This window comes from Nyctibius grandis, chromosome 14 (genome assembly GCF_013368605.1).
Source record: "Nyctibius grandis isolate bNycGra1 chromosome 14, bNycGra1.pri, whole genome shotgun sequence".
NCBI classification, from domain to species: Eukaryota; Metazoa; Chordata; class Aves; order Nyctibiiformes; family Nyctibiidae; genus Nyctibius; species Nyctibius grandis.
Window position 1 is genome coordinate 15,703,941 of NC_090671.1, and position 17,892 is coordinate 15,721,832.

Below are 17,892 nucleotides of genomic sequence, written 5' to 3' on the forward strand. Positions count from 1 at the left end.
AAGGGGATCCTTGAAGCTCCTTCCAACGTTACGTGTCCTTTTGCTGCCCTCTACAAGAAGACAGACAGCAAGCAAATACTGATGCTCCCACCACCTGCTAGGAAAAGGAAAAGCGATTTCCAGTCATCACTTGTAACAGGAACACTACTACCTTCTGCCACAAAAAGAGGAGGAAGTTCTCAGTGACCCCTCACTTGCACAGGGGAGGCGGAGGACAGCTGCCGTACGTTACTCATCCTTTGCCACAGAACGCAGATTCACACAGTCTGGAGGAGCAGACCAGCAACCACCGGGGCGTCAGGACAGAGAGTGCGCTAACAAATTATCTCCCAATATCATCCTAGACCAACAGACTCAAGTACTGAGAGAACTCATGCTTTAATAGACACTGAAATCACAAAGAAAGAAGGCCAAATGCCTTAGCAATTTCAATAAAAATATGAAAATCTTTTTACATGGTAAATTTCATAATATAAAAAGTTTAATGCTGTCTGGAAACAGAGTTTTAATTTACAAAGAAAGTCCATATAGGCCAAACATGGCTAACACTGCATAAAGGAGAGCAAGTGCTAAAGGGCTGCTGCTTGGAAGAGTCTTTGCTGACAGTCCTCTCTGAGTTACCATCTTCAATGCTCTTTTGAAGGAGTTCTGCAACCGAGGGGCCAAGTTTTCCACCCACATGTGCAGCCTTTCTGGACAGCATGGCAATGCAATGAACCTGAAACTGCTCAAACCCATTATTACCATCTAGCCTGAAATGACCGGTGTTTAACAGATCCACAGGTATTTCTGTGCACCTGGAGCTATTCTGCAACTTGAAAGAGATGTTCACAGAACAAGTTTGACCTAACGAAAGGAAACATGGCCTAGAGTGATATAGGTGGGTGTAGCACCCCTTCAATGTTTTTTTTCAAGGTAGGTATGATGAAGAAGAAGGAAAATCAGTACCAGGCCAGAGTACAGGCTAACCAACAAAATAAAATTAAAGTGGGTTTTGATCAGAGAGATTGTTTACTGTTCCCATTTAGTTGGAGCTAAAGACAGTCAATAAAAAATCTGTAACCTCATACAGTAAAATGTACTGGGCAAAACCAAACTAAAATACATTCTATGGCTTTGGGGAATGGTTGCACGTGGCAGGTTTAATATGAAAGTGGATAATACCCAATTCGTACTGCTCACTGTATGAAGCAGTGTTGTCACTTGTACCATGCACAAATACAACAACGACAAATGCAATTAAACTCCACAGAAGGAATTCTAATATCAAACAGAGAACATGTTATTTTCATTTCCTGAATTTCTCCACATATTGGGCAAACCTGATAAAACTCTTTTTTCCTCACAAAGGGGTTGTTTCTCATTCAGGGGGTGGAGGAGTGAGGCACAAGGTGTGTGAAGTGTCTCCCAGCCATGAGCAAGCATGCATCTTCATGGCTCTCATGAAGCCAGTGGAAGTGCCCTGTGTCAAGTCAATGGAAACACATTTCCCAAAGGACTTGTTCTAGTGACACTCACCTTCCATATTTATACAACACCAACTTCCCAAATACTGAACTTCCTCTACATCTGAACCCTTCCCTCTTTGCAATGCTCCCCCCTCCCCTAAAAAAAACAACAGAAGAACCACCCCCCTGCCCCGATTTAGCTCTTTCTGAAAACTTTAAGCCAGTGTGAAACCTACTGTCTTCTGGTGTGAAACCAGAAAATGGGTTGTACCAAAATGGCAATATATATATTTCTACAGATTAAAAGATCCTTTAGTTATGGAAGTAAACTACAAGTGAAGAGGCTTATTTCTGGCATGTTATGCAGCACTACAGGGAGTATTTGCTGTTGCTATAAACAAAAAGCTGCCCACTTCCATCCTGGATGTTCCTGGGATGTCGTTTTAAGAGTTATGCTGGTTAGAAACAGATTAGGTCACACCAAGTCTCTCAGCAGTCTTGTGACCACAGCAAGCTGCATGATCAGCAATATCACCGTCTACATGATGGGTAGACGCTGTACTGACTCATTTTGGCCCACTATTCTAATTTTTCCTGCCAAATGACGAGAAGATGATATCTAGCACCAAACCACCACAGAAAGATGTGATGTGCAGACAAGTAACTTGCATCATGTGAGTTGAACAGATTTACTCAACTGTTTTGCTACATTGCATAATATGAGTAGATGAGTAACTACTCTTTTTGTCTTTCTGCACTGAAACTTTTGTGATCATCCATCCCTTGTTAGCTGACTGCAACAACACAGCCCTATTCTTTGCCTTTAGTGCTTGTGTTAATTTCTTGCGATGGCAAAAAGCAAAACTTTCTCCCGAAACCAGCGGATTCTAGAATGTGCTCAAAGCACACATGTGATATAAGCACCATGAGAAAGCTGAACCTAAGTAGTTTTATATTCCGGTATCAGAATTAAATCCTCTGTCCTGCTATCATGCTTTTCCTCCAAGATCCCTAAGGAATTCACAAATGATCACATCCGTATTTTCAAGAAGAGCATCCAGACCTGGTAAGTGCAACAATTACCTGCATCAGCAACGTGCCCCTAATATGTTTACAGAGCTGACTGCACTCACCATTCGGGTAGTCAGCTGCAAGACTGGAAGTTGACTTCAGATCCAGCTAAAACTCAGGGCCTAATTAATTAAGCCTCACAACACCTCTGTGAGGTAGGTAGGTAAGTATTACTATCCCCATTTAGATAGAACGGGAAGACGAGGCATGGAGAGGTGAAGTGATTTAGCCTTCAGTCACTCAGCGAATTTTGGGAGTGCAGGATAGAAACCAAAAGCCTTGGTGATCCAGTGCTCCGACTTCATAGCACATGGTCTGTGAAATACTTTGCTTGGATCTAAGTGTGCAGTGTGGCCAAGTTAATGCTACCACCTGCCCACAGTTTTCAGTGCATGTAAATTATCATTTTGATTCTGATTACATCATGTAGCCTCTTACAAGAATCTCCACCTTGATCCCTAACACCTGAACACCATCTAGCCTAGGAAAGGTTACTTACACATCACCCCCGGGTGCTCCTGGCTCTCTGTTCTCCACGGAGCACAGCGCACACGGGCTCTGCACAGAGCCGCTCCGCTCGCTGCCTCACCCACGTGCTCTGACGTCTGCTTGGACTGGGGTATTGGCGCCAAGAGGAGCTTGCTTCCACCGGGGTGAAAGGCTTGCAGACCTTCCCGTGATGAGCTATGGGGAATGATTTAGCAGGATCGGTGAAGGATTTGGTCAGGTGACTTCGAAATCACATATGCTGATGTCACATTCCTGCCTACTGAGGAACTGTAAAATAATGTTCTGAGCTTCAGTGTCCGTAACCCTTTTCTGTGCACACTCAGCAGGCAGAAGACATCTGTGCTGCCCAAACACTTGCCAAGATGAAAATTTTGCCATCATAATGCTGGGTGCCTGAAAGATCAGAGCATTGAATAAAACCAGCACTTGCCTCTCTGACACACGCTCACTACCTCAGGCTGAGGCACCTTGCTCGTTATGCCCCAAACATTCTTTTTGAGCAGACCAACCAGCAAAATATCACCTGAAAGGCTTCCCTCCAGAAACATAACCCGAGCCGCAGGTTTTAGAGTGGGGCACCTCTGTCCTCTTGTCTTTGTTTCACCAGCCTCTAAATGATGCAAGAGGACTGCCAGTATCAGGCTGCTATGGAGTTTTATTGCCAGCAATTCCTTGGGTTTGGCTAACTTGGCAGAGATATCTAGAGGTACGTTATCTTGTCCTCTCTGTCAGCCTTTGAAAGCAATCAGATAAATGGCTTGTACTTCTCCAGGCAGAAACTCGTGTATACTTTCTTTGTGGTATACCTGAAAGTTCTGCCTCCTCTCGCTTCCCTCTCCAATCCCTGATATGTATAATTTCTGTATAAAAAGCCAGCTGTAAAACCTCCTGTTAGGTTAAAAAATACAAGTAGGTGGCTTAAAAGCTATTATTTTATGAACAGACAACTAGATTCATGGGACCTGTTGCTGCAAACACCGAACACTACATAGAACCTGTTATCGAGTGAGTCTGGCCGAGGTCCTGACAAGGGAAACTAAAGCCCCTCTGTGTAAGGCCCGTGCCCCCACGCAGGGACAGACAGGGCCGACCTGCCACATTCCTGTGCATTGCCAGCTGTGGGTATGACCACGGCTTTTTAGATAATGGTTCTGTATTGATAAAGGCAAGTGGGCAGAAGCAAATACTTTTACAAGATTGTAAGTCACCAGCTGGTACTCAAGACGTTTCAACATTTGGAGGAAGGAAAAAATCTTCCCGGTGACAAAAATTTGTAACCGTTCCCAGATGGCAGCCTCAAGGGGCGTGCGGTTCCTGGAGTGCTGCTGGAAGGCCGAGAATGAGTCGATGTCACTGCATTTGTAGTTTCAGGGCGCTTGTGTCCATTTGGAGGGTTCTTCTGTGGAGAAGCAAGGTGTCGCTCAATAGACAGGTCCTTTAGTTCCAGCTTATCTGCACTTTCTTCTTTGCTGTGCCGTGGAGATAAATTGAGCAAGCTGAGGACGTCTTTCTTAGAAGTCATTGTTCCAGGAGCTCCTCGGAGAATCTTTATTGGGCCAGTGGAGTGATGGGGAGTGCTTTGCCAGAACATCTTTAAGTTGTGAATTGCTTGCACTTTTTCATCAATGGCAGCCATTTTTAATTTGTCTATGTCTGGGGCATCAGCTGGACTTGAGCGAGCAGAACCAGCTGAGGAATAAGAAAGAGCAGGAGATGGAGTGCTGCCACCAGGAGACTGATGCCCTGAGCTTGGAGAGATATTTCTGGGTGATTTAGAAATATGAGCACTGTAGGGAGAGCTGGGGTACTTGAGTTTAAAGTGAGGCTGCTCAGTTAAGGATCCATGTGAATCACAACTTGGGGACGGCTGCCCACTGTATTGGCCTGTGCCTTCTTTGTTTGACATCTCCGATGTCGTAGGGCTATTATAGCCAGAACTCACTTTCTGAAGGGATGAACTCCTTGTTGGAGGCTTTGGTTTAATTGCAAGAGGTGAAGACTGATTCTTCTGACTAGAGCTGATTGGCCGACTGAATGCACTGGTCTCTGAAGATCTGAATGCAGACACACCTGATGGGGTGGAAGCCCCATCATCTGAATTGTTGCTCTTGCTTATTTGGCTGCTGCTTCTCTGAAGACGTTCAACAGCAATGAGGTGACTCTGAGTCTCCTCCAGAATTTTTTGGGCCAACTCTTGCGGATCAAGCTTTGGATTACTGTCCTCCTGGGATTTGACAGTGCTGTCAGTCTCAGTGCTAGACTGATCAGATTCCCCAGTATCAGAACTTGCAAGTTTCCCAACTTTTTGGAAAGGTGAATTTGGACTGGGAATAAGAGTCATTTTAACAGGAGAATTTGGGGTACTTATGCTCCCTTTGGAGTTGACAGAGTCTTTAATACCTCCAGTCTGACCAGTTTTGGGCTGTTTGTGATCAGGGGAAAATCTTGGTTTTATGTTTTCTTGGTAGCTGGCCAAAGGCTCGTTGCTGATTATAGAAAACCCTTCATACTCCTCCTCATCTTTGCTGGCTACAGCGCTGGTTTGTGGTGACAACTGGCTCTGTACTGCAGACCTATGTGGATAGATGTTCTTGGGCCTCTCATAGTCCTGGCGTCCTCTGTGCCCCACACCATCTGGCACGCTCTCTGGCTTGGAAACAAAACTCATGGAAGAAGCAATGGAGCTCAGGCTATACACAGAAATGGCATCTGATGCAATGCTGTCTGGACAAGTAGGAGAGAATGGAGGGTTTTGATACTGGGGTGCAGGGTTGGAAATAGACTGAGCAGAAGCCAGGGACTCTAGCGATGAGGAACTGTCCAGGCTAAGGCGCTTGGGCAGCTCTGTAGAATCTAAAAAAGAAAAAAAATATGTACAAACATGTCCCTAGATTAACAGTAGAATCAAACAAAACCCGGTAATGCTCTTATGAGAATTAAGAGGAAATGTTACTAAACACACACTCAGACCCTATGCTACTTCAAAAAACCCAACTGCTATTTAGGTGAGAAAATAAAATGTGCACAGCCCAGGAAATGCACAGGCAGGAACCTCAGTCCAGGTATCCTAGATGAAACTGGTCAATTCGTTCTCGTTTTATATCTCAAAACCAAGGGTGAGTTATACATCCTCCAGTCGCTGGACTATTCCCACCGTTGGCCTCAGCCAAGTCTTAGTGTTTGTTTCCCATATAAAAATAACATTTGCTGCACATGCTGTATGATGTATGGGCTGTATGACACAGGCAGTGATGTATGTATAATCTCTGCAAAAGGTAAGAGTGTGAGATTTCGACAGAAGCCATTCTGATCAAATCATCAGATGATACAGGAGCAAAAACTACTGTAAGCAGCTTTACCAAAAAGTGCCAGCAAGGATTGTAGAGCAAAGTGCATGGTCCTCCTGTTAGCTTGTTTCCCGGTTTTCAGGATCACCTCCTCTTGGCCAACTTCACAAAGGTCAAAACCTGTAGTGGAATATGGAGCAGAAAATCACACCTCACAGAAAGCTCCAATGTCTTAAACAAGTGTGATCTCATTTAGAACAGGAACAGAACAAAAAGATACGAGATCCTGCTGTGATCTGGAATGATGACTCTTCACCTACAATGTACAGTTTGTTGGGTTTGTTTTTATTACTATTTAGCATGCCTCCTCAAGCAGTCGTCTTGGATGTTTCTTTTTGCAGTGTTGCTTCTTCCCTGCAATGCCCTTTTACTAACTCTAAGCAAGGTCCACGCCGGAATAAAATCTAGTTTGATATTTACTTCTCATCTGTCTTTTCTTCAGGATGCAGACCCTGGTACATACTGTCACCTTGGTATATCCTATCCTTGCCCAGTGCACAGGTTTCCCTGCCAAAGGAATGACTGGTTCACTTCAGGTAGAAGCCCAGAAGCGAACTCACAAGTCTGTATTATGAACAAGAGGGGAAAAGGATCCTGAAACAAAAACTGGGGTTAATCGAACCTGACAGCACCAAGCTGCTGTCAACCCTGAAATCCATGTTCTGCTGACTGAGGAGATGTTTTGGTGCATGAGAGAAAATGCACTTTACCACTGGCCAACCAGGGAACAGAAGAGCTCTGTGCATGTGAACTGGCAGAGATGTACTGAGCAGTCAGGGATCCCATCCAGAGATGCAAAGGCCAAACAGCACCCAGACAAGCAAATCCAAAGCTGTGAGGCTCGTCACTACTTCAAGCCACCATATGAGATAATGGAATGAAGTGTTTTCCTACCTAGAGCTGCCAGAAACTCATGACAGCCAGGCAGCCTCCAGAGTTGGACACTGATGGAAACCTGGATTGGTGCAGAGGAGAAATCTTGCTCCTTCTCGCCCGCCTGAAGTTGAACCAGGACTTGATGCAGCTGAAGATAACAATACAACATTAGCCATTCCTTACAAGTCACATCACTGCTTTTCCGACAGTCACAGCTAAGGAAACGCACTGCAAACACCCCTGTCCCTGCGCACCCACATATGCAGCTGCTGCTCCTGAACAGAACAGCAAGGTGCAAAGGACCGGGCAGAGGGACAATCCAGGGACAGCAACAATGGACAAAGCTGGACAGCAGCAAAGGTAGGGACAGAAGAGGGGTGAGGGTTGGGGGGTGTGGCCAGTGGAAACTGAGCAAGAAGGAAGCACAGCAGGAAAATCTGTGAAGTGAAAGGAAAGAGATACTGTGGGGCTGCTCACAGAAATATACTAAAGCCCATTCCATGACTGAGCCACACTCCTTATGCAAATCCCCAGAAACTCATTCTCAGCATTTAACTGGGCAGAACAAGTCATATGAAACCATGGAAGACTTTCCTAATACCTCCATGGCCTCCAGGAAAGAAGTTTCCCAACTGTGCCCAAGGGACAGGAGCAGCAAAGTTGAAAAAAAATGTGTTTATGAAGATCTGACACAAATTAAGGTGCCAGGATCCCATGCAATTCAGAAACCCAGCCAGGGCAGGAAGGATGGAAAGCCATTAATCAGGGACCAGCTAACCTCAGGACCACCCATCTCTTAAAACCCACAAAAGCTTACACAGTCTTTTTTCCACAGCAGCACTATGGAGCAAAATCCACACCTGAAAGCAGCTTGAAGACACTACTCTGCAGGGCAGGGGAATAGCTCTGCACTGACCAAGGCATTTTATCCTGCACAGCAGTGTCATTCCCCAGTGCATGTAATACTCACCATTCCCACCATATTTTTAACAGCCTTCGGGCAGCAGGTAACAAGAAAGGAAAAGAGAGGAGAAAAGAAAGAAAGAACACAGGTTATTCTGTGCTACAAAATGCCTGTGATAGGGAACCCTGCAGTGACACATCCACATGCAAACCAGCATCCTGACTGCAAGATGCTCTATCCAGAGAAAGAAGGGAGCAATGGAAATGGCCTGAGCTGTGAATCAGGAGTCCAACAGCGTGGGAACAGGCAGCTGGAATCGGGGAGTGCCCGGCTCATTACAATCAACTCAGACACTTAGCAGGCAGATCTCAGGCCAACTCACATTCTGGCAAGGCTGAACATAAAACAAGCCCTTCTCTTGTTTTCTCTGGGATACATTATTGGCACTTAATGCAGGCAGCAATCCCTAACTTTTCCTTGCACATGTGGTAGTACTGAAGTTCTCTCTTTTGTGGTTCCTGCCTTCTGTTTTGCACTAAAAATAAGCATTTTCTATCCAGAGCAAAAGATCAGGCTCCCTGCCTTGCTGCTTCACTAATGCCAAGAGCACCTGCTCCCTCAGACGCCTGTCCCCGTACGGGAAGGTGGTAACCAACCCCCCTGACTGAACTGCCAGCCGTTACACTCCAGTTTGAACAAAGTCTGCTCTCCTTTGGGACAAGGTAGAGCCTTAGCTGCTCACCAACTGAACTGCGGAGAGGAAGGAGGGGAAAAAAGCAAGTAACTGCAGAGGAAGGGAGAGCTGAGTTGAAAAACCCTGACTAGTAACTGGACAGACTCTTGTGCAAAAGGGAATTCTGCCAGGGGCGTGGGCTACAGAAGAACATATGCAAAGCAATGCAACACCCCTGCCAATATTTATTGCATGGAGCAGCTAAGGCAATGGTGAGTGCATCTTTTGTTAGTTGTGTACAGCCATCTGAGTATTTTTCCTTCTGCATGGGGAAAAGGGAAAAGAAAATGAGCTATACACCCATTCACTGTGTGCAGTATGTTCATTTACTAAAGCAGGCAAGTTATCAAAATAAACCTCATCAGAGGGGCAGTCAGGACAGTAAGAAACATGTAATGGAAAGCCAGCCAGGCTGGTGGCACAGAGAAAGGTTAGGTTAGGCTAGGCATGCTGGAAAGACTGGGGAGAGGGAGGAACGTGAAGGAGACTGGGGGGAGCGGAGAGGAGTCCCACAGCCGCAGGTGGCACTGCCTTTCTCTAAAGACCGTGAATGCTTCCAGCAGAACTAGGAGCACACACGCCAGGAGAAGCATGGGCTCAGCAAGGTTTCTGACAGACCTCGCATTGTCCAAAGTCAACTATACCTTGCGACTTTGGTAATTACAGTGGACAAAGACCAGCCAACACGGGCCCTACACAGAACGGCCCAGTACCAATTAATGCTTCTGCCACTCATTTCCCACATTTTGCTTCCCCCTCACTGCAGCAGGTATCCTGTTTTCACTTCTGTCACTGAACACAGAGACCCAAGGCCATGCAGCCCCGTAACATACCTGCATTTTCTCTTCTGGACACACACTTTCATTCACACAAACAGGCAAGTTTAGAATTTCAACCCTGCAGTCCCCTAGCAAGGTCTGGGTTGATAAACCAGAGCATAAACCATTCTGTGCGTTTCTGAATTTACTGACCTGGGAAGAACCATCTGGAAACTGGTACCGGAGGAAAACCTCCCAACTCACCCTGTTGATAAGCTGTTCTCCTGTTTCTGAAGCTGTGATAAGTTTACAAAGTGCCTGAAGTGCAGGGTTAGGCAAACCTGAAAAACACCAGCAGAAACAGGGATTGTTCAGTATCTGTTTCTTGACTGCTAGAAACGCAGAAACCTCAACAGACCACAAACTCAGCTACTTCCTAAACCTCTCCCCACATCACTGAACAGTTCTGGAAGCAGCAGCAACTTCCAAAAAGCGAAAGGTTTTCCCACTTTGCACCTGATTATACATTTTCTGACTGAGAGCTGGGAGAAAGGAATAGTCACATCATGCTCCTCAGATCTGGACCCAGTAGTAAATGATTCCCTTCTATGACAAAATTTTCATAAACATTTACTTCTTGAACCTCTACCCTGTTAAATACTTTTATTTCATCGATGTAAAACGTCACCATTTTACAGGCTTGCATCAACAAAAGGCAGGAAAGATCAACGTCTGCTTGGACAGATGAGGACAGAGCCCACAGCTGGCCTGCTTCTTACCTAGGAGGGACTGTATGGTGGTGCTGCACTGCTGGAGCCGGTCACCAGGGTCAGAGGTGGGGAAGAATACTGCTGCCGGGAGGCCACTGGCTGGGGGGTCCAACCGAAACCCTACTGCAGTGAGCAGTGCCTGCCAGCCTGGAATGCCACCAACTTTATTCTCCACGCTTTGCTGGGAGGTATACATGGAGTTGTGCTGCCCATTTTGGATTCGCTGCAACGATTTCTCCACCTGTGGGGAAAATACAGCATTAGCTTATTTTATAAGAGATTTTTACTAACTGCCTCTTTTTACACATTAAGAGGCAGGAACAGCAGGTTGAGGGACAGCAAATCCAATGCTGAACCTGGCCCGTCTTACACAGAAGGATGTTAGTGCCCTCGAAAAGAGGCTCCGGTAACTCAGCACTCACAGCTGTAAAATCACTGTGATGTCAGTGTTCTCTGGGACACTGGGGAAAGTAATGCCACAGGAAACTAAGCACCAGTTTGATTGTGATAGTTTCCTGTAAGCCTGGCAGCTGCGTTTCTCCCCAAAAGATGACTCTGTTCAGGCTCCAGCCTCTCGTGTACACTGCTTATTGCCAGGCAAGAGTCTGCAGCTATATGGTAAACAGTAAAGAGAGGTGGGTGTCCACAAAACCCAGCAACTGGGATGACTAGCAATATTCACAGGTTTTCATCATCCTATGGATATGCCACATTCCTGGGGGACCACAGAAGACACACTGGAAAGAAAAGTATTAAGAGTCACGAGAGATTATTCTAGCCATCTGGCAGCTTGGCTTCAGTCCTGCTGCTCCCTGCAACAGGCTACTGGCACATATGGGGACAAAAGTGCCTCTTCTCTTCCAAGTACGCAAAGATTCAGCAGTCACTATGTTCTGCATCTCCATGACTGCAATGTTCATAGCTATTTTCTTGTAGAAACAATTAACCCCAATGATTATCTCCTTTTTAAAGCAGAGACCCAATTCAACAGCTACGGGAGGATTTTGTCACAATACAATGCAAGACTTTGCTTACTTTGCCTCCTTCTGCTCCAGACACTCCATCAGGTGTCCCAGTCTTTTCACACTGACCCAGAGTTTTCAGAAGAGACTACCTTATGGTAAGGGAGAAGGGTTGAGGGTATATAGTCAAGTTTGAGTGGCTACACGTCAGGGTGCTTCTCTTCCTATTCATCATTTACAGATGCATACCCACAGGTGACATTATCTCACACCGACGGGGCTGCACACCTGCTGGGTGTGGTAGTGTTTCCTTTCCCTTACCAGATGTAGCAGGACACGCAGAGCATCTCGTGCCCTCTCAGGGTGCTGCAGAATCTCAGTCAGGGCCTGGCCTACCAGCGAAGAAGGGCTGTTCAGCTTCATATCACTCCCAATGAGCATGAAGCCTGCAGGATTCAGAATAAGACACACTCAGTCTCCTTTTGTTACAGAAAATGTTCAAAACAGAAGCAGATACCCTCTGTCCTCTCAGACTAATGGAATGATGGTTTACTGCACCCTGCAAGTTCACTACACACAATCCCTGACTTTCACCCTTAACTCCTGACGGTGTCTTGAATAACGCACCAGAGCGAGGACAGGCAGCCGCACACCTCGCTGCAGCGGACGAGAAGGGGCAGGCAGAGGTCCTTGTGCTGACATTTGGAGAATCTAGGATTTAGATGGTGCATAAGCCAAGACAAGTTTCTGACCTAGACAGGGAAAGCTCCCAGTTTTCTGAGTTCCGTTTCTGCGAGCACTGTTTAACATCTATTGATTTCTGCTGCTGTGAAGGAGACACGGAGCGTGCTAGGACAAGTTTAGCTGCAAGAGAGTGTTCTTCCACTTGCTTGAACAGGAAAACACTGTTGATGCAATAGAGGAGAGACAGTATGAAGCATCTAGAAGCTTTTTGGAAGTTCAGTCTGTGGGACCGGGTAGGGAATGGGCAGCTGCCCTGGGCTGCTGCAACTTCCAGAGTACTACTCTTGCCTCCTTATTAAGAGTTTCACTAAATTATCAGTGAGAAGGTTCTGTAAATTTGCTCCAGCTAACTCTATCCCAAGTACAGAGGAAACCTGACCCTACAGATTTCAAACACAGGGAGTGAGTTGTTGTATTGCACATTATTTCTTTCCAGTCATGAAACCACTGTGAGGAAACATACTTCACCTCACAATTGCTTTAAATTATATCAATTTCATAACCCACTTACTACACACAGTGAAATACTGATATTTTCCATGACACTGACATTCCGCCACACTCAGCTGAATCAGAGTCTGAAACACAGGGGCTGAATTCTGGGAGAGCACAGGGCACATGCTACTCCCAGCTACCTGCCAGCACTGCTCCTCACTTAACTCAAACAACTGGGCGTAAGAGCGCTCCCTAGAAACCCCGCCTTGCTTGTCGAAAAGCAGATCCTTCCTACCTGCCCAGTTGGATGGATGGGAGAACTGCTTGCTGCTCTGTACAGTTTTCATCGCTTCTCCAAGGGCCGCACTGGCTTTCATCCCATTTAGGAGGGAGGAATAGAAGGCATGCACAAACATCTTGGAAGCAGCCACAGGAACCGGCCAGAGTGACACTAGGACACACTGAGCCCCAGCAGCCAGGAATGCTCTTGTCAAGCCAATTACTCCATCAGCAGTGACTTTGCTGCTGGATTCTTGGTAAGAGCCAAGAACCACTAATTTGACAGGAAGCCGCAGATCCAGGACATCAGCTGCTGTAAGCAGGAACTCCTGAAGAGGAGGGCAGTCTGAGATGCTCTCCACATCACTGGCATCATCCTGCATCCGAAGGGATTCTGGGATTGTGTAGGGGTTCCCAAAAGAACTTTTGCTGCTGGCTGGATTGCTGTCAGTGTTGGGTGTCAGGACCAAAGCAGCCAGTTTCCAGGAGACATGGGTTGCAAAATGGACACATTCTGCCTGAGTGAGGGCACTCATGACCCTCTCTTTTGTTGCTGCACTGCCAACTAACGGCTGGCAGCCGAGTAACTCAGATACCATATATGCTTCCTCTTCTGCAGAGGGCATAGGTCCCCACAGCCACCTGTCCATAACTGCTGAAGGGAGCTTGGGATTTCCTATGACAGCTGCCATTGAGGTAGAACTGGAGTAAGCAGGAGTATTCTTCCTCGCATGGGACTACAGAGAGAAAAAGAAAGAGAAAATGAGGTTCAAAGATCTGTTTGTTATGGTGGTAGTAATAAAATATCCTGTCTCTTTGGCTCTAAACAGAAGTCTGGTTGTCATAATTACAGAAAAACTTTGCATTTCTTTAGTTTCTTCCATTTAACTATTCCAAGGAACATCTCCACCTGAGTCCAGTCAGGATTTCTATCCCCACGTCTTGGGTGAACAGATAGGTAAGAACAGAAAGCAACAGGCTTAGCCCAGGTCCCTTTGAGGGTTGTAGCAGAGCTAAAAGCATGAAGAAGATCCCAGCTTCCCACCTCGTAGGAAAACGCCTTGTAATCACTCACCAACTGGTTTCTCACACCTGTATTTCAGGGATCAGTACCAGCACTGCCAGCGGCATGGTGCTGCATGCAGCTGATTACTGGGGCCTGATACTGAACAGAAAAGCCTGACCCCACATCAGTAATGCTGACAAGGTTCAGACCCTTTTGCTGTTCCAGTGGCTGTGTTTAACCCAGTGCAAGCCGAGACACGCAGCACAACACTGCTCAGCAAGAGCAGATGTGACTTAGGGCATTCTCCCTGGAGAACTGGGCCTTAGAAATGCTGATGCCAAACATCAGCATGAAGATACTTCCGCAGCATTTCCCTGTGGTATTCACCTTGCCGTATAGCTTCAGGGTCACAAGACATTAGTGGCCTTTTCCACACAGAAAGCTAAAATGTAGGTAAACATACCAGGAACGCGACAGGACAGTCAGCTTGCCAAGGAAGCTCAGTATTGACCACAAACACCTACATTTCTGCAGTCTGCCATGAGGCTCCACACCTCAGGACATGCCATCCTTTAGATGAGGATATCCAAATGATCCATTCCCCTTGTGCTCCCTGGCATGCCTGGGGCTGTGATTTTGTGCTGCAAGAACTACATCAGAATCTACTTCACAGCTGTGGTGCTCAGCGTGCTCATCAGACCTGGGAGTGCCTCAGGAAGGTGGTACATTTGTGGTTTCTATTCTTGCGCCTGGCGCAGCAGGATGGAGCTGTTGCTATTCTGGCATGCACAGGAACCTGCACCCCACAGGAGAGGTTCTATGAGAGAGAGGTTTTATAAGGCAATGTCGGACCTTGGAGCTGGGATTCAGCGACTGGATGGACGGCACTGCAATGAGGCTGAAGCGCTCATAGAGGTACTCGTTGGAGGAACTGCCCTTCAGGAGAGCAAAAGGAATGAGGTACAGTTCTCCCTCCAGAACCAGTATCAGCTGGCGGTGGCGGCCAACGGGCCCACTGGAATGCATCAAACCCTGAAGAGAGAGAGAGAATCAGTTCGGCCCTTTCACTCTGTCAGTGCCCCAGCCCGCACTTCCCAAGCATCGGGCTCTAGTCTAACCCCACGTCAGGTTTGGAAATAGCCACATCAGAATTCCGCTCCACATGAACGCATGTTGGCACTGGACGGGTCTGTATGGCCGGGCTGCTGCTCCCCGTGCACAAACAGTCCCGCCGGGCCGGACGAGCCCCGAGCGCACTGACACGCGGTGCGGCCCTCGGTCGTCACACCCGGCCTCACCACAGCACAGCAACCCCTCCTGCTCCAGCGTAAAATCTTCGTTAAGCCAAACCACCTATGTCTTGTCAATATCATTATCACATTATCCTTTGAAAGAGAACATTCTTTCTGATATTGAATTTCAAAATAGGAATTTCCTATATAAAAGTAAACGATCTACAGACAGGCTGCGTGTGCGACCTGCACTTCCAGACACTTGACACTGTAATCAACCCAGAGTCACAAACAGGTTTAAATAGAAAGTATCTTATGGATGGAGAAGTGAGGCAGAGAGATTAATAAACAGGGAACATGCAGCTGGGCACAAAAAGTGGCAGCTACTCCTGGTCCCATGTAACCGTGGGAATTTCACTCTTATTGATCTAGTGTATCACAAAAATAATTAGTTATCATGCCAGAAAGACTAACTTCAAAGCACTGAAGTTTGCTCCAGCTTACACACTTGCAGCACACACACAAAAAAGCCTAAAGGACTCTCAGGCAAAACGGCCTTAAATTACTAAGCAATTCTACACCTTTACGCTAGAGTAGCAGCCATAGCTTGGCCTAGCAATTAAACCATTCATGCGAAGATGAAACTTTCAGCACAAGCTTGGATGAGAGCAAGTCCGCAACTTGACGTAGGTTTCGGAGATAACCAGTTCAACTAGTGCTGTTCTCTTTCTGTCTAGACCGCCTGATGTTCCCAAAGGCAAGCTGCCCTCGCAGTGTTCACTGCAGGATGGAGACAAGGATCTAGTATGCAGGACTAGATTCTTGCCTCTAGATTCTCCGTTCTTTTGAGAATTGTCATTTTAAGTCATATTAATTGCCATCAGATGTAGCAAACATCTGTTTCGACAGGAGAAAAACAGCTACTCAGGCTGCTCAGCAAACGAAGACAAAACTGCTTGACCCATTCCAAGTGGGTTCCTGAACCAGCTTCCAATGCCTCCACATGTTACCTCTTCCTGATGAAAATTCTGGGGCTTCAACAGAACTGCAGTAAAAGAAGCGTATTTTTCAAACACATGGCTTACATTTTACAAATAATAACCACCAAAACCTCTGGCGTGCTAGCTAGATACATTCTTCTGGAGGAAATAACATCCATGTTCTATCTCTTTTCTGTTGTTTATCAAACATTACTCCCTTTAACATCCCTGCTTTAGAGCACGCTTCTTTCAGCTGAGTCCCCGTTTAACAAGGGAGACAAGAATCTTCCTTCTTTTGCTGCCAACAGTGAACTACCACTATGAAATGTCTGATGGGAACACAGACTTCTGAAACAAGAGGGGCGCAGAAGCGATGTCAGAAAATTCTCAAGTGCGGACACGTCGGATAATCAGACAGGAAGCAGAAAAGAAAGGGATATTGTGCATTTTGAGGGTGAATATTACTACTTGTGTGAAGTTCTATATATAGAGCTCAGACAAACACACCCTGGTCCTAACACAATTCTTCCTCTCCACCTTGCTCAGGGTCAGTTTGCAGCAGGCTGCACTGTGATGCAGAGAGCTCATGGTCAGATACACTGACCCCATCTCTCCAGCAATCAAAGAACAACAGGCATTTGCAGTCAGTCTCAAGCTTCAGTTCTAAGGCAGCAGCAAAGATGAATGAACATTGCTGAAGAAATAGAAAAGTCAGCCTGGCGGTCTCCTCCAAAGGGAGTCTGGAGCAAGCCAGAAATACCAAAACCAGGTCAGCTATAAGGGAGCATGTCAAACAGCAGAAAGTTGAAGCGAGACAGCGAGGTGCTTTTACAGGCTTCTTGCCATTTGAAGTGGGAACAAAACTGCTGAAGGAAGAGAATTTTCATTTAAAAGGAGTTAAAAATAGTTGCTGACCTTTTGCTGTTTCTCCTGTCCTCCTTACAGCTCTGGAGCTCACCCTGCCCCACAGACCGGAGACGGAGACCCAGGGGCCTCCCCGACACCCACTGCCTGGGGAAGCAGCACGCGTGCTCTGCAGCTGAATTCACCAGCCTCCGTTCAGCCGTGCCTCTGTCTGCAGAGCCCGAGCTGACAAGCAGCAGCTTCCCACCAGGGCAGTTGTTGTGTTCCAGGAATATTTTGGGTTTTTTTGTTTATTTGTTTTTTTGAATACATATTCCATTTTACTTACTGCTCCAGGAGCTTTAGCTGTCAGCAATACAATCAGAGCATCTGAGCCACAGTGACATGTGCCTAGCAGAATTTTTAATTTGTATGTAAAACCCCTAGTGTTTAATATTTTTTGTCTCACGATGGCTGTATGTGCGTTACAGAAACAAATAAAACTATGAGGATCATTTGCGTTTCGTATGTCTCCAAGAATTAATTTTAGGGTGAGTTCTAACAAAAAAGAATTTCCTCAGTGAGAAAAAGGAGAAAAGCATGAACTGCCAAGCACAGCAACATGTGCTCTACTTCACAGCAACGATACCGGCTACACTGGTGATTTGTCACAAAGGTGGAAAAGTCTCTGGTCCTTCACTTGCAGGGAGCATGGCTGTGCAGGGTTAGGCCAGCTGACAGCTGCTGGCTTGGATGGATCCCTCACTTGCAGCTCGTGTTGCTATAGCTGGAAGTTTCCGTTCTAATGGGACTGCCAAACTACACACAAGACCTGAACTGCATCTTCTTACAAAGTTGCTGGTGAGGACCCTGTATCTGCTAATTCTGTGCTCTCTGAAAGCCCTGCCAAGCCCTCAGTACCTTACTGGAGGCAACTTTGGGCCTCAGACACTCAAACCTGCCAAGCAGTGCCCAACCACAGTGCATCCTCACC

At 46.5% G+C, this 17,892-nt stretch overlaps 1 protein-coding gene across 3 annotated transcripts in view; it reads right to left on the reverse strand.

Annotated features, from left to right (window-relative positions):
- Window positions 1-362: 362 nt before the first annotated feature.
- TTC28 (tetratricopeptide repeat domain 28) overlaps window positions 363-17,892 on the reverse strand; it is a 127,529-nt gene continuing 109,999 nt past the window's right edge. For 2 of the 3 annotated variants that reach the window (XM_068412215.1, XM_068412217.1), the window contains 9 exons: window positions 14,696-14,875; window positions 12,854-13,574; window positions 11,701-11,825; window positions 10,427-10,658; window positions 9,912-9,988; window positions 8,223-8,246; window positions 7,271-7,400; window positions 6,389-6,496; window positions 363-5,882 (listed from right to left, as the gene is read on the reverse strand). In XM_068412215.1, the coding sequence (XP_068268316.1) occupies window positions 4,258-5,882; window positions 6,389-6,496; window positions 7,271-7,400; window positions 8,223-8,246; window positions 9,912-9,988; window positions 10,427-10,658; window positions 11,701-11,825; window positions 12,854-13,574; window positions 14,696-14,875 (3,222 nt within the window). In that variant the 3' untranslated portion in view covers window positions 363-4,257. The remainder of the gene's footprint in view (window positions 5,883-6,388; window positions 6,497-7,270; window positions 7,401-8,222; window positions 8,247-9,911; window positions 9,989-10,426; window positions 10,659-11,700; window positions 11,826-12,853; window positions 13,575-14,695; window positions 14,876-17,892) is intronic. The other variant, XM_068412216.1, reaches the window with a different exon arrangement.